At 39.2% G+C, this 20,922-nt stretch overlaps 1 protein-coding gene across 1 annotated transcript in view; it reads left to right on the forward strand.

The window, feature by feature from the left end:
• The window catches only part of LOC140242359 (mitogen-activated protein kinase kinase kinase 5-like), a 36,568-nt gene extending 16,900 nt beyond the window's left edge, over positions 1-19,668 (forward strand). The window contains exons 18-36 of the mRNA XM_072322095.1: positions 570-673; positions 1,187-1,325; positions 1,667-1,728; positions 2,779-2,844; positions 3,781-3,881; positions 5,331-5,461; positions 6,297-6,390; positions 8,664-8,708; positions 10,619-10,748; positions 11,258-11,323; positions 12,294-12,372; positions 13,150-13,229; positions 13,606-13,717; positions 14,373-14,652; positions 15,569-15,661; positions 16,534-16,586; positions 17,287-17,363; positions 18,187-18,263; positions 19,268-19,668. Of these exons, the coding sequence (XP_072178196.1) occupies positions 570-673; positions 1,187-1,325; positions 1,667-1,728; positions 2,779-2,844; positions 3,781-3,881; positions 5,331-5,461; positions 6,297-6,390; positions 8,664-8,708; positions 10,619-10,748; positions 11,258-11,323; positions 12,294-12,372; positions 13,150-13,229; positions 13,606-13,717; positions 14,373-14,652; positions 15,569-15,661; positions 16,534-16,586; positions 17,287-17,363; positions 18,187-18,263; positions 19,268-19,334 (1,856 nt within the window). The 3' untranslated portion in view covers positions 19,335-19,668. The remainder of the gene's footprint in view (positions 1-569; positions 674-1,186; positions 1,326-1,666; positions 1,729-2,778; positions 2,845-3,780; positions 3,882-5,330; positions 5,462-6,296; positions 6,391-8,663; positions 8,709-10,618; positions 10,749-11,257; positions 11,324-12,293; positions 12,373-13,149; positions 13,230-13,605; positions 13,718-14,372; positions 14,653-15,568; positions 15,662-16,533; positions 16,587-17,286; positions 17,364-18,186; positions 18,264-19,267) is intronic.
• The last annotated feature ends 1,254 nt before the right edge of the window (positions 19,669-20,922 follow it).

The following is a 20,922-nucleotide window of genomic DNA, read 5'->3' on the forward strand; positions in this document are numbered from 1 at the left end:
ACTGTGTGGTACAGTACCTGTGCCAGAGGAGTGCTTGAACACTCCCAAATTGTACTGTACCATACCGGTCCAAAAGTGGACCACTTCACGAAGTGGTCCAAAAACATGCCGTTCCATGCCGTACCGTACCGTACTGTGTGAGAAGGCACTCAAACCAAAGTGCAAACTGGTCTAAAGGTGTACTGTATTAGAAGTTGACATAAAGGCAGTGCACGTACAACAGTATCACACACTACATCGTGATTCAAAGATTTAATTTTCTGTATTAAAACACCTGTATGCAGCATAAGCGCACAAGCGAGTGACTCCGTTGCTACAAAACTTGTAACCTTTTTGTCTCCACAGAGCCTTCGAATGCTCCCAATCTGACATAGGATGTATTGGTGCAATGGAACATTATTTACCATTTGCTGAAAAATTAGGTGCCCTATATCATATCCTGTCATCTTTTTCACCCTTGTGTGTGCAGTCTTGTTCCATTACACTCATGACTATTCACTGTTGGTATAAAATTTTCACATGACAAACTAGTCTAAGGAAATTCTCGTTCGTATTCCCTTCTGTTTCAGGAAGCCTTTCAGCCCTGCTGAGGTCAAAGTGGGGACCGCTGAAGGACCATGAAGACACCATTGCTTACTATACTAAGCAGATCCTTGAAGGCCTCAAATATCTGGTAAGGGGGACAGATTCTCAATTGTCCTATGGTGCACGGTAGTCAGTGTTATAAAGGGAAATAGTTATGGTAAATACCATGCCATGTAATTCCATCCTATCTGATGCCCTCTCTGTTAATACTTTGAGATGCCTTCACATGCAGAGTGTGTTTGGTCTTTAATTAACTCAAAATTGTTTTAGAAAAGGCAATCCATGTACTTTTTTATTTGTCCATTCATATCATTTACTGGTTGGCACATACACTGTACACAGTTTAAGAAACTGGGGTTAGAGGTTGCTAAGGTGTATGTTGACATTGTGTGGAGTCATGTTTTCCATTTCTCTAGCAATTAGTGAGTTAAATGAGTGTTTGTTTGTGTGTATTTGTGTTTGTGTCATATATGAACCCCATTTGTATCTATGTATCCTTGCATTTTGAATAGCCCTTTCCACCCCTACAAAAAAACAAAACAAAAACAAAACAAACAAATCATTTTGTTTCATATTGTAGATTATTTTGTTCTTTATTCAGCATGATCAAAAGATTGTCCACCGTGATATCAAGGGAGACAATGTGCTGGTCAACACCTACAGTGGAGTGGTCAAGATCTCGGACTTTGGGACTTCCAAGCGCCTGGCCGGTCTCAATCCAGCCGCCAGCTCTTTCAAAGGTCAGTGAATGTCCACCTTGTAACACCATAGCCAATACTTGTAATGACAGCGGAAGCGCGATGGTCCTTTGGATACAACGTCTGATTAGTAATCAGGAGATCGTTGGTTCAAGTCCAAGCCAAGCATGTATGTCCATGATTTAAAAAAAAATAAAAAATCATGGCTACTACTAAAACACTGAATAATCGATGCTTATTTACATTAATTTAGGGCGATTTGTCAATCTATTACAATGCAGATCTTTCTTATTACATCATACTGTGTACATACACCACTTAATCACCATATGGAAATGATTGATGGCGTGATAAACATATGGCTCTCTTGTATTGTTTCTTAGGCACTCTACAGTACATGGCTCCAGAGGTGATTGACAAGGGCATTAGAGGTCATGGCGCTCCGGTAAGTTGACCTTTCACCTAAAGATAACCTTAGATTTCCTGTTTTTTTCCTTTTGTTTTTTTTTAAAGACATTTTGTCTAAACATACACTAGTGATACTTGAGGTACTTGTTTATCTGCTTGTTTATACTGTTTATCTGCCTGTTTATTAATCAGTCATTGTCGGCAAAATGGACATTGTGGACATTACTCTATATATCTTTAACTCATTGTAGTGATTTAGTCTGATATTCTGCTTTATTACAATTTCTTTCACAGTGTCTCAGAGTAGCCAGGTTTCTGCATTTCACACTACATTGTCAAAATGACATGTCTGTAACTGTTATCAACCTGATGTGAATACTCGATCATAAATTGAAAATGTATACTATCCCAATGACAATGCTACACACTGGCACTGGTCTGACAGTCCCTGACCAGTAAAAATCACTGTCGGACCAGTAACTTTTTCAGGAGTGGACCAGTAAAAAAGTAGAAAAAGTGGGTTCCTACTGGTCCATCACACAGGTTGGACCAGTAGAAAAAATGGGTTAGTGTGCCTGTGATTAAGACCTATGAAGTCAAGTCACTTATTAGTCTATTAAGCAATCTCACTTTCTTTGAACAAATTTGCCAGGAGTTCAACCAGCACAGAAGCACAATGAAATCAAACACTCCATACTCAGTCTCTTTGTGAGGTCATGCTAATTTGAATAATGCTGTTTGCTTTGCTTCTTTTTACTGTTGTCGAAATAACCTTGCAGAATAACACTGTGATCACAATGGAGAGATGAAAACATGGGACCAGTGTGTAGTGCTTGTAAGGCAGTACACGGATCATTTTGTGTTTTCTGTTCTTGCTTTATGTGTATTACTGTGACATAAGAGACCATACGTGACTGTGTGTGTTCTGAGTCCCTAATAATACATCAAGTTCTATCCCAGTGTGTCCGAGACATCATTTGCCTCAAACCATTTTTTTTTTTTTTTTTCAATCTGGACATCGTCAGTGTATTGACCTTTGGTCCCATATTGTTGTTGTTTTTTTTTCCTGTGTGTGTATATTTTCCAGGCGGACATATGGTCACTCGGCTGCACCGTTGTAGAAATGGCTACAGGAAAGCCCCCTTTCATAGAGGTGAGAAAGTACAATAAACATGTACATGTATGGTTCAACTCGGGTTGCTGTGACGTTTACAACAAATGAACTTCTGATAACTATTGAAAGTTGACTGTGCTGTCTACACCACTATCTGTGTTTTGTATTGAGGTGAATTGTACTTCTTGAATAGATTGAAAGCCAGCTAACATAATTGCTGTTATATCAGTGATACTATGTGATCCAGCTCTTTCAAGCTTACATGTAAGTACCAGCAGACAATTACGTAGCTACATGTATGCATTGCCATAAGTTGGATCTTGTTAATGTAGATTTACAGATTACTATGCACTTTCAGGAGTGAATTGACAACATGTTTTGTGTTGCTTTCAAGTACATTTTCTGTCAAATAACTCTGAACGTCAAATCACTACAATATACATGTAACAGCAAATGTGACATAGAATATATTACGTGTGTTCAGTGGATTACAGAAAATGTTTCATGCGGTTGCTGCATAATTACATTAATTTGGGAATAACTTGGAATATATAAACAAAACTGCATGAAAGTGTAACGTAATTTTATATGGCTCTTTGTAGAGTGCATTGACAAAATGTATTTCATAGTTGATGGTGTATACGTCGTAGCATACATCGTTCCTATGAACTGGGATGTTACCAATCATTTGGCTATAGAAAGTGAATAGTGTAATAAGTGTTTGATGCAACATCCCAGATGCTCGATACAGATACTGTGGAAACTCTGTTTTTGATGATTCAGCCAACAAGCTTCATAATCAACTCTTGGTCCATGCCCGAATGTGCTAATTTAGGGGTCATTCTTGCATCAAGAGTGATGAGGTTTAATCAAGTGGTGCAAAACACAGTAAGTTTGTGACTGTAACACATCTGAGAGACTTTCATCTAGCAAATCATTGGTGACCAAGTTTTTTTTTTAAATTTCTTCATCCAGCTGGGGTCCCCACAAGCTGCCATGTTCAAGGTGGGCTTCTACAAGGCTCATCCCGAGATCCCAGCTTCCCTCTCCAAGAATGCCAAAGACTTCATCCTCAGGTAAGAGTAAAAAGAAGATATGAGATGATTCCCAAGGCTCCCATCCCCCACCCCACCGCAAAAAAAAAAAAGAAAAAAAAAGAAAAGAAAAGAAAAGAGAATAGAACAAACAGAAAGGATAATAGTCAATATCATTTTGAGGCAGACTTCTCCTTTTTACCATTTTTCTTTTCCCCCAATAGTCCCATGGCATGTAGGCGTATCTTTGCTTTCTGTCTTTGTCATTTTGTCTGTGACGATGATTCTGTTATGATTAAAAGCTCAGGCCCCTTTCCACTCCATTTTACTCCACTGGCTTTGCTTTCATTCGATTAGAAATTTTCAGCAGCTTTTTTATGCCTCCGCCACGAAGTGTTGCTGGAGGCATTATTTTTTATTTATTTTGGAAAGAAAGAAAGAATAAGGTATCAAGATGGCCCATATGTAATGTCACTTACACCGTCGAAGCTGATGAAATGGGATGATATCGCATTGATAAGTTGTTTTTACAGAAGTGCAACAATATTGCAGGTTAAAGACTTGATACAAAGTCTTTCTCCTTACAGTATGCAGATCAAATACTAATCCTCTGGTACAATGTAATTGTTGCTTGAATGAAATCCTGTAACCAATTGTTAAAACAAAGTAAAACAGAATGCTCCTAGTAAAAGATGGGACCAGCCTTTTATCAGGACCTCTTTGTTTTGGGATATCTCAGCCATTTCAAAATTGATTTTTATCAAATAAACATTTAAATCTTCATGGAATTGTATGCTTTTTAATATTTCATATAAATGGTTTCTTAATATCTTGCAAAAAGTTAGAACCTCAATCCCCTTCTCAACCAAAACTATACTATCCTTGTAATACACCTGCTTGGAGCAGTTGGCAAGAACAGGTTGCACTGGTAACAGAGTCTGAACCACTTACTGTGCATGTTATACAGTCAAACCTGTCTGTAGTGGCCACCCAGGGGAAATGACAAAAGTGACCACTATAGACAGATGGCCACTATAGACAGGTCAGTGGCCATTTTGAATTTCAACACTTGCATTGTATAATAGCATAAAATACCGCGTGTTATTCTTTCAAAAAAAACCCAGCAAATAAGTTTGCATGAGTAGCTATAATATGGGGATTTTTTCAATACAATTTGCTTCCTTTTAAATTTTCTTTGAGCCTACTTGTGTTCTCTTGATAGGACTCAGAATTTATGCAATGAACTTAAAAGCCAACGTATTCATCACTGATTTAACAATTCAGCTAAATTTTTGTGGCTGCTATACACAGGCAACTATTCACCACGGGATACAAAATGAGTGGCCGCTGGCCGCGTTAGGCAGGTGACCACTATAAAATAAAGGGTCTATAAGACAGCAAGTTTGTGCGGGGGATTTTTCAGTGGCCGCTATAAGCAGGTGGCCACTAAAGACAGGTTTGACTGTATGTTTATTAATGGTGTTTGACCAGGTGCTTTGAACCAGACCCCGAGAGAAGAGCCACCGCTCATGAGCTGCTCCAAGACCCGTTCCTCAACAAGAAGAAGAAGTCGATCAAGAAGGCGATGCCGTCAGACTACAGGGCAGACCGGAGCATCTCACGTAAGTCATCACTTACTCATTGCCAATTTAACTTTTCAGTGTAGGGAGGGATGTGATATGAATGATTGGGCTTGGAAAAAGTTATTAGTGAACTTAAGCCTGCTTCAGATCAGACCGGTCGTACGACCTTAAGACTGGAAGTGTGACGTTACCAGCCTTGCCAGTTTCCAGTCATGAGACTGGGTCTTAGCGCCAGTCGTAGAGATTTGACATGTTGAATTTTCATGACTGGTCGTGGGCTTTCAGCCAATCACGCTACAGTAAAATGCAAGTGCACACAGTGTGCAATGCGTGCACTTCTATAACTCTTTGGTGTGGATGCACTGAAACCAGAACGGTCGTTAAGCCTAGTTGTGTAGTCTGATTGTGTAGTGTGCGATGTCAAGTCGTGCCACTTGTCGCATGCCCAAGAGTTGTGCAACCGGTCTGATTGTAAAGTGTGTGGCGGGCTTTAGCACACATAACAAGGAACTTTTGCTGACTCTGAATGTGAATTGTCCAAGAAAATGTCATATTTACAAGATACATATACATATAGCATACCTGCCAACTATTCCTGTTTAGATAATAGCAATTATATTAATTCACCTGCAGATAGTGTGATGAGGGAAATGAGTGAAAATTGATATTTTTGCAATAGTTCTCTTATTCCTATTGACTGAGTGTCAGGGTTAGTATGACATAGAAATGGGGATTTGTGAACCTTTCTCCCAGAAATACATGTACAATCTGTTTTGCGAGTTGTTTTATCCAGGATATTTTTGTGTGTCTTGCAACAGATTTTTGCTTGAGTTTTATGATTGACCCTTTCTCGTGATTTCCTTTCCTCGCCCAGTGCCGCAGCTTGGTCCAGACAGCAGGCCAGAGTCCCCCATCACCGTGGCAACCGCCTCCGTCAGCAGTCTCAGCGAGCTGGACGCCTCCTCCAGGTAAATTCCTTCTGCTGTACAGATGCCCACCTACATTGTACCAACTAGCACTGAGCAACATTTTGCCTCCCCCTTCCCCCCCTCCCCCCCCAAGACACGTCAGTTTGCTTATGGATTTTAGAAAAATCAGTGTTAGGGGGCAGAAATGTGGAGCCAATTTACATGAATTCAAGATAGAAGATTGAATTAGAAGTCAGCGACACAGTAAATGTAAGTGTCAGAGCAAAGAAGAATCCCTGTCCCTGAAACTTGCTACCACAGCAGATTCACACGTGTACCAGTACTTGAATGTAAAATGGGATGTCTGCTGAATGTATAGTAACGTTGTATTTGCAAGCCTTTCATAACAGCAGTTGCATTTACACAAGGAGACTTGAAATTTAATTTCTTGTCTACACTCTGTGTTTATTTTCTTTGTGCTTTTCTTTTCATATCAGTTGTTTAGTGATCCGCAAAAGTTCAGTTCCTTTTGCTTTCTTGATTTATGGTTTGCGAAATGTTATGCCTTGCTTTCACCCAACCAAGTAGCAATTTGTATACAGCATTGAATCCATGGATTCAAACAGATATTATTTTTATGCCTCCGCCACGAAGTGGTGCCGGAGGCATTATGTTTTCAGGTTGTCCGTCCGTCCGTCCGTCCGTCCGTCCGTCCGTCCGTCTTTCCGTCCGTCCGTCCTTCCGTCCGTCCGTAATGAATTTTGTGGACAGGGTAACTACCAAAACCTTTTGAGGTATCCTAATGAAACTTGGCATGTATGTGTATTAGGGGGTGAAGTTGTGCCTATCAACTTTTGGGTGCACATGCTCAAGGTCAAAGGTCAAAAGGTCAAGGTCAAATGCTTGAAATTTTACTATTTCCCCCATATCTATGCAATGCCTGAAGATATTTTCTTGAAACTGAGTGTATACATGTACTACCCAATTAAGATTCTCTGGTGAAAGTTTAGGGTCATGAGGTCAAATGGTCAAAGGTCAAAAGGTCAAGTAAAATGTTAAAATTTCACTTTTTTCTCTGTATCTTGGAAATTGTTCAAGGTATCTTCATGGAACATAGTATATATATGCATCTACTGACTGGCAGTGGTTATCTAGGGAATTTAGGGTTCATAGGGTCAGGGGTCAAAGGTCAAGGGCAATACTTCAAAATTTTACTATTTTCCTTATATTTATGCAATGCCAGCAGGACTATTTTTTTTTTAAACTTGATGTATGCATGTATAACCCAATAGAGATTCTCTGGGATTTTTTTTTTTTGCCAAGAAGGTCAAAGGTCAAAAGGTCAAAGATCAAGTGAAAGTGCTGAACTTAATTCTTTCTCCATATCTCGGAAGTGGCTCAAGTTATCTTGAAACTTAGTACATGCTGAATTTATGTATGTTCTGCCTGACAGTGATTCTCTTATAAACCAAAGGCCAGATGAAAATGATAACAATTTACTGTTCAATACAGAAATTGCGCTTTTTCTCCATACCTTGAAAATTACTTAGTGCATAAACTTATGAAATGGTCAAAGTCAAGTTAAAGTTCTTAAATCCCCAAATACATGCTCTGCTATTCATCCACGGAATTAAACATAGGTCAAGGAAGGTAAACATTCAATACATTTGTGACAAACATGTCATTTTGATATTTTGCCAACTTTGTGAAAATGTAATCACACATTGTCCACATGTACTATAGACCTATTAGGAGAATCATGCATTATGGCGGAGGCATACCAGTCGCCATAGCGACATTTCTAGTTTTTTTACGAGTTGTGGGAAATTACCAGCTGCTTGTTGAAATATTACGTGTACATGTCGATGATATGCTATGTGCACAAATTGAGATGTATTGTCACAAAAATGTTGCGGCAGTAGGCTGTACAATCATAGAGTGCTTCTACCAAACATTGTCGTTTTGATGCTTTTAAAAACGCTCTGGAATTTCTGAAATGATGTTTTAAACTCGAGTTTGACAAATCTTTTTTCGTATTGATTTGATTTGATTTATTCTGTGAATGACATCACTTTGCAATTCCTTATTTCAAGCAACGTCATCAAACATCATAGTATAAACATACTGTATATGGTACTACACAGTGTGGTTATTTCCTGCAATTTGCTGCAATTTCCTTTAGTTTCAACATCAGTACGATTTATTCTTTGCCCTCAAAGATTTTCCTTTTGTTTTTCTTTTGTGTGTGCTGTTGTAATTTTGCTTTTTGTGATATGATTTCTTGCTGTCGGTATCGGTTGTCTGACCGCCATGTCGTTGCCCTTGTCTTGCAGCATTCGCTTCAACAAGAGGAGGTCCCTAGAGCTTATGTCACCTGGGTGAGTCTACTTTTGAAAAGGGGTGACATATTATTATGATAATCATTATTATTTTCTTGATATTTCAATCATCCAGTGAAATCTTTAAAACATGAAAGCATCTTTCAAACACTCTTGGAATGCTGCAAAGTCATTCTATCCTGCCAGGGCTGTTATTTTGAAAACAAAAAAGTGTAAAGTTCTGTGCAGTAGAGGGACTCCCTCTTCATTCTACAACCTAATTTTCTTTGTGCGTGTGATGTTGCGCTAATGAAAGAGATAGTTGACGCTTCACACTCACACTTCACACCATCATTTTATCAGAAAAGTGTGATTAAAGATGCACATTTAAGAGCCAAAAGTGTTTGTTAAGTATCATAATTCTCCCTATCTCATATAATTGTAAAAACTCAAAACAACAGCTGCTGTATTTAATTTTTGCAACAATGTGTGGACAATGCTGTGCTGGTGCACAGCGCGAGCTCTATTTGATCATACACAAAAAAACATGGAGCGCTATCTCTGTCTCTATCTCCAAGCTACATGTACCATTAAAATAGTTATGGAGATTTTCTCAGCAATTGTTATATGTTGGGAAAAGAAATATCAAATTGTGAGCTCTGAAAATTCCTTCTGTTTTGAAGAGACATTGCATAATTCATGATAATGGGAAAAACTAGATGTGATTAGCGCATTAGATATTCCCTCTGCCCATGCCTGCTGAACAGCAAGTCTGCATTACCTAGAAGCACACAAGTCAACGCCCAAAGTGTGACCCTGCTTGACCTCGGCGTGTCATGCATGGGTGCTCAAGATCATCTCATTCTTTTGCACGTAGCGTATGGCCAGTGTACCTACCCACCAGGTAGTGACAATATTTTTTGCATTTACGCGCGATAGGAAGATTTATGAAGGGTAAATTAAAGATTTTGGTGGCTTATACACCTGTACTTTAAAGATGTCGTCAATGCAATTACACACACTAAGTTAGTGCATGAGCCAGGCTATTGATATGTTTTGTCTGTGTGCTGACAGCATTGTAGTTGACTACAGTGTAAGTTACCAGTGTGCTGATACCACGAAAACCACCCCTGCAGCACTGCTTTTCAAACTTGCCCAGAGTGCTCTAGTGTGTTGTGCAGATATGGTCATGTAGTGGATCTTGTTAATGAGTACTGTCCAAGCTGTGAATAACTTACTTTGGTACTGCCATCCTTGTCAACTTCACTTTATTGGAAAGAGAATCTACTAAACATTTGTGATTATCAGAAGTAAGTTCTCTGGCTTTTCCTGGAATTGTGGAGTTTAGGTAAGGGAGCATTCACATGGAAAATGTGGAGTCTCCTTGACTGTACGGTCATAACAGTCTTCAAACAATCATGTCTTTGCATAAGTTTTCCGTCTGAACAATCCTTGTTACATCAGAATTCTGTTACCAGCTGTCAAAGGCGTTCACTCTTCTCTTATACACTGTGTTTAAACAGAATGACTACAGAATAGCATTAGATGGGTGACTTAACAAGATTTTCTCTATTGAGACTACTTATTCATCACTGTTGATCCACTGTCATATGCACAGAATCAACTTTGAAGTGGACGTTGCATATTTCAGGATACGTCAATGCTTGGCTTCAGCTGTGGTTGCAGTGAATCAGTGCTACGTAGCCTCACTTTAAGCTGCCTTGTTTATTTTTTTGGGTGCTTTCTTTAGAGTCATAAGCCATGAGCAGATGCTCCATTTACTAACTTCATGTTAGCCCAGCTAATCTGGCTTCTACATGTGCATGTGCTAAGAGGGTAGTAGTCTGTGTTCAAGTCTTGTTTATTTTAACAAGTATCTAGGATGTCAGCCTCTTGTGAACTTAGTATTATTATAAAGCTTTTCTTCTTTTTTGTGTGTGTGTTATTCTTGGGGTCTGAAATATTTCTAGCTCCAGTGAGGATGGCCTGGAGACGCCCATAACCCCTGACCCCAGGGAGCAGGGAGGCTTCTACATGCTGCGCAAGGACAGCGAGAGGAGACAGACACTGCTTACCATCATTGAGGGCGACTGCGACAAGGTGGGAAGGAACTATTAACTCATCACTTACTGGACTCGGCTATGCCAAGTGAAAAACTTATGGAGTTTTATGAAGTCCCAAATGCAGCGGGTTTAGATATGTCTCCTTTCTGTCAAGCAAATGCCAGACAACGTTCTGACCCCTTAAACTCTACAGTGGTAGAAGAAGAGGAAAATAGTTGTCTAATTTTGTCATTTGGAAACTCATGTTTAAATGCTTTTTAAAGATATTATGAAATTGTTACTTCATATATTCATTTAATTTTTGTATAGGTAATTACATAATACATTTAATTAGTTATTCATTTATTTCTTCAACTATCTATTCATTACTTATTTTGTTTGAATGTGACGGATCTGTGGACAATGATTAAAGATAAATGAAAAGGATTTGCAACCTTTTTGTGTCAAATTATGCTTATAGGTTTTTTGCAAAGCATTTTTTTTTTTTTTTTACTGCATTTTAACATGTTCTCCATAGAATGTGTGTTTCTTTGTTTTTCTATGCAGATTGTGAATGCCTGGATGAGAAAACTACAGCTGAGTTCTGACACACCACCAATGAAGATTAGCAAGGTATGAATACTTCATAAAAATGTCTTAGTTAATATATCTTTGTCCTTTATTTATTTTGAGCCATTGAAAGTCTGTGGAGTAGACCAGCCTGCGCCCTTTGATAGTTTGCAAATTATCAAGTTTTTGTTGATTGCTCTGCTAGGAATTTTGAATCAAGTCATTAGTAAGGATGAAATCGGACCTAAAAAATAATAAATTATGTAATTTTTCTTTTGTTTAAATGTCAGTGCATCTCTCACATTCGTGCGAGGCAAGCGAGATGCGTACATCAACATGAAAGTTTCGTGCAATCTCATCTGCTTTGAAACCTGTCATAAACTTGGTTTAGAGATGCTGTATTTGCAAAGTGCGTGTAGAACTTGGTACATGTATGTCTGTGAATCTTTGGGTTGTGGCGAAAGTCATCCGATCGCCGTTCAACTTCATTATGCATGCTGTTGGCTCACGTAGACACTGAAATCCTGGGAAAACTTTGGGAAGATGAATGCAGATTTGCCATCTTGGGAAAGAACCAGCAATTTTGCGTTGAAGAGAGTTTGCGACAAGTTTGATTTCTTTGTGGTCATTTTTTATTGGTGACACAGTGGATGATAGAGATAAGTATTCATCTTAACCAGGTGTTGAGTGATAATATTTGAGGAATTGATTGTAATGTGCAGCACAAAATCTGTAAACTGAAAGTTATTGGTAAGCCCGTGGTGAAGATGAAACAGAGTTGATGTAGATATTTTTTTTTTCAAACAAAGTATTTCTCAATACAAAGACAGAAATAAAGTAGTTGATGTTCATTGTATGTATACGTTATACGACTGTACACAATGCTCCTGTCAACAAATTACTACTAAAGATCTGATATTTATCTCCTATATTGGAAATTTTAGGCACACCTCTTTTGTAATTATTCTAGTATGACTTAAAAAAAAAGTGATTATGATTATTATTTCTTTTCTTTTCTTTTTTTTTCAATCAGGAACACCTGACTGAGCTAAACCATGGGATAGCACTGTTTATCAAGCAGAGGGAGCGGAAATCTTTGGCTGGTACCATAGGTAAGTCCCAATCTTTGTTTGCATATTGTCCACATAGGGTGTGTGTCATGCAAGAAAAACAAATCCCATGCTGTCCGAGTGTAGCATAGAGTCGTATGTGTCACGTTGGTGATATTATTATTTGTTGAAATCTCTTTAGGCTTATCTTAGCCCTGTGCAGTTTATGTTTTAAAAAGCGTAAAGACCTGGTAGCGTGGAGAAACATGAGTGGCCTGATTCAATCAGTCTTCATTCGCTGCCTGCTGGGATACATTAAAAAAAAAAAACCCACAAGTAGCACCCGTTAGTGAATATGTGCATCGAAGTGTACTCTCATTAGTAACGGTCGATTCCAGTCAAGATTTTTCAGCCATGTGTGTGCTTACGTAGAGATCAGCGGTAGAGCTGTACACAATTCATTTTACAGGGATTCTAGAATATATCCAAGCCAGGCAAGCCTTCCCACTCCATGGTGTATCCCCACGCTACTAGGTCTTTAACCTGATGAGGACGGGCTGATTTTGCTTCAACACGCATTTCCCGTAGACACCTGTCCGAGTATACTCTGGACTCGTCTTCAGTGGGTTAAGTTAGTTCAGCTAGAATCAGGAAGAAAGGGGGTCATTCAGATGTTGTTAGCATAAGGCATTTGAATAATCAGCGGTTTATCGAATGTTGCAGGCAGTGCAAACATTAACTTGCTTAACTTGCTTGTGTATTATTTTGGTATGATTTGATCTGTGCTCTGTAATGAATGTGATTTTTTTTTTTCTTTCCCCACATTCCATCCAATCACAGAAAGGCTGCGAGATGAGTTAGACTATGACCCCGGAGCACTGAGTGAACTCCAGATGGCGCTCTACGTCTTTCAAGACTCGGTGAGTGAAACGGAAGAGTGTGTGATGCCTTACTAAACTTAAAAGGGCAAACTAATGTGAGAGACAGTGCTCTTAGTCCTGATTGTGAAGCGTAAACTTCCGCCATCAGTATTTTACGTGGTGTTTTTATTCTACGTACGTGCCGCAGTCAAGAAAAATACCCACGCACTCACATGCAAAAAAAAAAAAAAATCATTTAAATTGTAAAAAGATATATAGATGTTGTATCATTCTGTGTATCATGAATACATATTGCTACTATTTTGGGAAAATTTAGGTTTTTCAAAACTGCAACAATGTGGCATGAAATACTGGTGTTACAATGAGGTGAGAGACAGAGAAATTAGAGAAATTTTGTCGTGTGTGCATGTTGCAGGTGAACCAAGTGTTGCGGCAACACATGCACAACATCAAGCCCCACTGGATGTTCGCCCTCGACAACCTGATTCGGGATGCTGTGCAGGTTACCATCACCATCCTCAGCCCTGGTGAGTTTAAAGGGAATACCGTGAGGATCACACCCCTCCCTCAGTCAGAGCAGTGATGCACAGTATTCATAGAAAGGCAAGAGATGTATTGTCTCAAAGGGAAATTTACCCCCCCCCCCCAATTGTATATCAAAGACATTTACATGCATTCAAGTAAAGTTTAGGACATTGGACAAAAGTTTTGTTTGAATCCATGTGTCATCATCGCTGAATGAGAAAGCGACAACAATTTGTGACATCACATTATTGTATGATAACATTAAATATGAAGCAAATTCTGCATATCATCACATTTCTGCTATGAGTTAAAGGCACTCATCAAGTTACCTCCTTCAGAAGGCGAGGGGATTGATATTGAAATTACCTCTATGTATGTCAGTAACAAGTTGAGAGAAATGTGCTGTACTGTTCATTAAAAAAGAATAAAAAATTGTGTTGAATTCTGTGCATACTATGTATTTAGGGATGAAAGATGCATTGTTCTGTTTCACTGTTTCAAGGTGTTTGTTGCAACTGGTTTTAATGTATTTTTATTTTCTTGACAGATCTTAGCAAAAACATTGAATGGTGTATTGTTATGTTATACCAGATAAATACTATAGAATAAAATGTGCTTGTTGCAACTGTTGTTATTGTATTTTTATTCTCTTTACAGATCTGGGTGAGAACATTGCTCCGGGCAGCAAAGACCAGGATGACCATGGCCAAGGCCCCGCCCACTCCCATGGCATGGACACCCACCCACCGGGGGGACTGACCACCTCCTCCCACCACTTCCTCCCCATCCCCGCCCGTCTGGAGGAGGAGGCGGGCAACACCTCGGGCGTGTCCACCTTCGACAGCTCCAGCAAGTCCCACGAGGGCTACGCCCTGGACCGCAGCGCCATGGCACAGCTGCAGGGGGACCACCAGAGACTGGTCCAGGAGCAGGGCAGGTGGGTTGGTTTCCTATTTTATCCTTCTCCTTCTTCGTCCTCCTCCCTCCTCTATCTCAACATCTTACTCCTCCTCCTCATTCTTCTTGTCCTCCTTCATCTTCTCTCCCTCCCCATCCTCCTTCTCCTCCTCCTCCTCTTCTTCCTACTCCTCCTCCTCCTTCTACAAGCGTACAAGTGTAGTTCTTCTAACCCCCCTCCCCTTTTATCCTCTTCAACCTCCTCTTCATTTTCTCCTCATGCCCCTCTTCCTGTTCCTCCTCCTCCTTCTCCTCCCCTTCTCCTCCTCTTCCCCCTCCTCCATGTCCTCTTCCTCCTCTTCTTCTTCCTCCTCCCCAGCCTCCTCCTCCTTCTAGTTGTTCTCATCGTCCGTCATCTGCTCTCTTTTTTCATCCTCTTCCACCTCCTCTCCATCCTCTCCTCATGCTCCTCTTTCCTCTCCTCATTTTCCTTCTCTTCTCCACATCTTCTTCTTCCTCCTCGTTCTTCTCTTGTTCCTCATCCCCAACCTCCTGCTCCTCCTTCTAGTTCTTCTCATCATCCTCTTCCCCCTCTTCATCCTCTCCCACCTCTTCTTTACCCTCTTGTCTTCCTCTTCCTCATATTCCTCATTCTCTGTCTCCTCTTCTCCTTTTTCTGCTCCTCTTCCTTCTTATCCTTCCCCTCCTTCTCTTCTTCCACCTCCTTCTAGGTCTTCTCATCCTCCTTCATCTGATGATGCTGTTGATGAAGATTAGGATGAGGGTAATGTTACTCCATAGAGATTATGATGATCATTTAGAGATTTCTGAAATGAGGCCATCGACAGAATCACAAACGCCAAATTAGTGTTTCCTACCAATAGTGAAACATTTATCTATTAAGGTTTTATATGAAGGAAGCAAATGTTAATACCGACCTCGTTGTTTGGTATCAGGTTACTTCAGGAGCTGGTGGATGTCCAGAGAGCGTTAAACAGCGTCCTTCAGACTCAGCTGTGTGTCAGCCGGTCAGTGGTGGACAACATTGGGTGAGTCTCTTGTCATCAGTATCTTTCTCTGTGTGTGGTGTGCTCATGTGCATGTGTGTGTGTGTGTGCGGTGCAGATATTACAGTTTTCTGCAGTCACCGTGACTTGAATATGAGGACTTTGGAGTAAAAGCCTTGTGTCATTTATCGGGGAGTGTGTGGTGTAAAGAAGTTGGAAATAGAGTCACATGCACAACAATTTGATCATAATAGACGGGCAACGAAATTGATCTTCATGTCAATAGTTTGCTACCCAGAATAAGTAGGCTATTAATTTACTCCCTCTCTTGAACATAATCATGTAATAAATTGTTATCGAAAAATCCACAACAAAATTTGAGGTAATCTTGTGGGATGTTTCATGAGAATTGTTATACTTAAATTTGCTACTCATGGTAACAATAAGCATCGTAATGATAAAGACTTTGATTTTGACTTCATGACTCCAAATTCATTGAGGACAAATTTTTGCTTTCCTGTTTTGTGTGTTGTTAAAATAGGTAATTATCAAGAATAATTTATCAATTAAGGAAAATTTAGGTGCTTTGCCAAAAGCAGCTACTTTACATTGCCTTTATATTTACCACTACAAGTTTGTACTTATTTTGGGAATGTATGTTGCTTATGATGAAAGAACAATTTTCTGTCAACTCTATCACATACAATTTGTACATCACTTCTCCATGCTACAAATTGAAGTACAAAACTGGTGATGATTAAAAGTTAGAGCAATAAGGACGAAAGAGTTTAATTATTTCTGCCCTGTTGCTCTTCTAGTTTGGAAGAAATAGCAGGGTGCTCACAATTGTTTGTTTCTTTTGAGTGATGCCTCATCAATGTAAATCAAAGTTTTCTTCTACTTATTACCTTCAGAAATTCTGCTTCAAATGGTGCAAGATCAGTGGACTCTGGAGTACAGGACAGAGGTGGGACAAAAACATGGAATTTAGTCTGAAGTGTTGAAAAAAATGAATAACCTACACATACAAACAAATGCCAATTACATTGCATTGTTTTTGCATCTCCAAAACATGTGCGTGACTGTTGCATCTCTGTTTACAGAATTTTACTTTTGAGACTTGCAACATCGTGAAAAGTAGTTTCCATTTGTTGGTTTCCATTTGAATGAGTTTCACCATCTTTTCAATCAGTAATTCATGATAACTTGTGATTATTGGTGTACTTTGTTGTGTTTGCTTTCTATCGTACTAAAACATGGCCTTTTGTATCATATAAGTTTATAATTTTTTGCCGATATCATATACTGGACAATATTTTGGGGATTTTTTTTTTTTTTTTTTTTTTTTAGTTAAATGAGGCTACTTAAAATTGAGAATGAATTCTATGCAGGGTGAATTCAACAAAATTAAGAATCAAGAAAGGGAAAATGCACAATCATAAGAGTGTTGCTAATTAAGTGAAGAGCATATTTACTTTTGAGCAGATCAGATTGTTTCACATGTGCCTTGCACATGGAAATCCCAGTTGTGACATTATTGATTAATGATTACTTTATTTTAATTATCATGTTATTACTACTGCAGTATATTATTTTTATCTTCATTCCAATTACTTTACATATAACTGTTATTATTATTGATATTGGTTTTTTTTTTTTCTCGGTAGGTTCAGTTGAGAACGAGCGAGGGGAGTTGGAGAAGTGGCTTAGAAGACAAGGCGTTGATGAAGACAGCATCCAGAGGGTGAGTGGCGCCCTCTATTGATCATTATCCTCCATGAGCTTAGTGTCACTGATGTGACAAATAGTGAGCTATATTTCCAGCATACGAGCACTTCCTATAGTAGCAAGACATTTGTGACCGAGCTCCACAATATGAGCTAGAATTCTTACCTTGAATGTCACCAAAAAACAAAGCAATATGCTTGGTTCTGTTTACAAATTTGAAACTGTTTTGTGCACTAAAATGAAAGCTTGAAATCGTAACTGGCAGTGTGTACTTTCTACCTTTTATAATTCAATGAAGGAGAAGAAAAGTTATAATTAGAATATTGAAAATAATATAATTTGAGGAATCATGTAGCCCAAGCAAGCTTAGAGTCTAGAGAATCTGATTTTACAGCCAGAAAATTCAATGCTCTTTGAATTCATCAAGTTTAAACTTGTTTTAATGCTCTATTTTGTTTGATATTTTCTTTGAAGTAAGGCAGCCTTCGATTTCTAATTAATGCATTTTACTACATTGCATTGACATTTTGTAATGGAAATTCATTTGTATCAATCACAATAAGTGATGATGCCAACTTATAGCTTTTGTCTTTAGAATAAAGGTCATTAATGAAGAATTGGAGGCACTAGACAATAATTGTTGCCATCCAATGTTAGAAAGAAATATTTTGCAGATATCCCTCTCAGTGTGAAGCAGTTAATATTTATCAAATAAAAAAGGATCAACAATACTGATGATGGTGGTGGTGATGATGATGATGATGATGATGATGTGTTGACATTGCATCGGTCAACAAGTGACTTGCATCTTTCTTGGTTATACTGATGTCTGTGTCCAGTTTATCGAGGAGGACTTCACCCTGCCGCTTGTCCTGAATGTCATGACCCGGGATGACCTTAGGGACCTTAGAATCAGGTGGGTGAAATTCTGAGGTCATTTTCTGTCAAAAAGTCAATTTCTTTGTTTGCCAGATTTTGAACATTATTCATGATACCGTTCTGCATTATTTTTTTTTTTTTAAATAAGCATTTGTATGGTGAAGTGAATAATGATGATAATGATAGCATGGTACTAATACTTTTCATCTCATTGTTTTTCCACACATAGACAATGATGTATACACACCAGCCTTGTGTGGCATTGATAACTATGTGAACATCAATTAACATCTTGTGTTTGATGTCAGTGTCAAAAAGCTGCTTGCTTCTAATGGTACACCTCCCTTTTATTTCCAAACTTTAATTCCAAAATTTTGATTCCAAACTAGAATAAATAGTGATGTAACAAAATGTCAAAGTGGAAAAAGGTGTCTGGGGAGTAGGAGGTATTCCTTGGTGGCATTCCCACAGATGTATTGTACGTCTCAAGTCAGGTTCTGCTCCTGCAGTTGTGTAGAAAGATATAAAAAATGTTCTTACATCAAATGTCGTCCTATTTTACGTGTTCAAAGTCCATATAGAGCATTTTTCGTAGTGGGAAATGTTCAGTCATGAAGGTATGCATCTCAAAACAGTGCATATTTGTTATGATGAATAATGTTGTATATATATATATATGTACACCAAATTTTAATGCTATTTCCCCCCCCCCCCCCCCCCCGGTGAATAAGGACTTCCTGACAATTTTTGTGAAGTTGTTAAATTTACAGTCGTGGAGTACAGTAATGAACATAAAAATATATAGTCTTGGAATACAGTAATGAACATAGAAATATATGTGTGTATGTAGCATTCATGTTGGGATTAAAGTTAATATTTTCATGTGTTGTTAAATTTGCGAAGAGCACCCAACTCAAGATTGGCAAAAATAAAGCCCCCACAAAATATATGGCATACTCAATGTAGAGCCTCGAGACACACCTTGCTGTAGATTTCTCACGAATTTCCTGTTCTTTGTTGTCATTTTTCCCGTCCTTCCAGGGTGGGCGCCCAGTGCCGTGTGTGGGACGCCGTCATGAGCTACCGAATGCCAAACCAGGAGAGGTGAAAAAACAAAAAGTGGTCTTCGCTTCGTCTCTCTGATATCAACCCCTTCCTTCAACTCCAGCGCGATACTAACAAGCGTATTGCCACTCCGTACTACTGTACTATCTTATACATGTAAAGTTTTTTTAAAGTGCAATCGTGTACCAAGACTGATACTGTCGTGGACAACACCCCAGTAGTGTTAGGACGTCGTAGCGTAGATGCGCCTCCCACAAAGTTCCGAGATGTAGCAAAAAACGTGAGGGGCACTCGATATATTTGGGTGTTTGAAACCGAGTTTGTGAGCACTGTGTAGTTGAGTGTTGCAGTGCAGCATGTGAATTATGAGAAAAGTGATTTAAAATTTGCTAGGATCAGTGTAAAAAGCAGTACCTAGTACATCCCCACATCCCCCCCCCCAAAAAAAAAAAACCCAGCAGGAGTTATGTGCTATGACAAAGTAAAACCGTAATGTCATTGCTACGATTAAATGATAATATAAAAAAATAGGGTGGGTAGAGATAAGAATTTGATGCACTGATAGTGAAAGGCTGTATTACGTGTGCTTGATATCTGCATCTAAAAGTATACGGCGATTTCCAGCACTGGCGTCCAGGGAGCTGAATTACAAAGTGCTGAAGTGTCTGGTCACCGAGACTAACTGCATTGTCGTAAATAAATGGCGAAAGCATGTATTGTGGCGTAGGATGCGTGCCTGAAGTGTGCTATACAGTCACGTGTGTAATACCTGCTGCAAGTGTAGAGGTGACCATTGCTCATGAGGGTCACGGACAACAATAAAAAATCTTAAAAATCTTGCTGCAGCGTGAAATAAAAGCGTGATCAGTGGTGCTGTTTGTATGTAGCACTTCTGGGAATGCCAAACTTTTACAATTTTTGGTAGTTTTTTTTTTTGTGGGGGGGGGGGTGGGGGGCACAGATGTGAAGACATCATACACGTAAGTGTACTCTAGTACTTCAACACAGATGGTGTGACCAACAAGCCATGAGTGAAATACATCATTTATTCGCAAATGCTTGTCATATGCGTTTAGTCAAAGTAGAACCAAAAACAAAATTTAGCAATAGTCGAGGAAGATTGCTTACTGTGCCAAAGGAAAAAAAACGACAGGACTGAAAAAAGATGATGAATACATTGTAAGTAAATAAATGGCAGAGATAGGAAAGGCTGTGTAGGCCTTCCTCAACCATATGGCTCATGTTTGTTGGATGTGCTGCTCTAGCGAGCGTGTTAGCCATGGTGGTTGGTTGACACAGCTGATATGCCAATGACTTCTTCTTTCTCGCATGAGGGCGCTGTTTATCCGAAATGTACATGATAGCATTGTGATGGTGTGAATAGAGGGCGAAGCGCACATTTCCCCGTAGGCCTTGCACCGTCCGGCTCTGTGTATGTCTGCACTAGTGTAGCTCTTGTAGAGAACTAGGAGTCTAACATTGACACAAGCTTGCCAGTTGTCTGTTGAAATTCTAGCACACACATAGATGAGAACTCGGTGTTAGAGTGTAGGGTGCTGTCTTCATATACATATATAAAACTTCCAATTCGGTGTGTTTGCTATGGCCGTGTATGATCCATGGCTCCTTTC

This window comes from Diadema setosum, chromosome 19 (genome assembly GCF_964275005.1).
Source record: "Diadema setosum chromosome 19, eeDiaSeto1, whole genome shotgun sequence".
In the NCBI taxonomy this organism is placed as follows: Eukaryota; Metazoa; Echinodermata; class Echinoidea; order Diadematoida; family Diadematidae; genus Diadema; species Diadema setosum.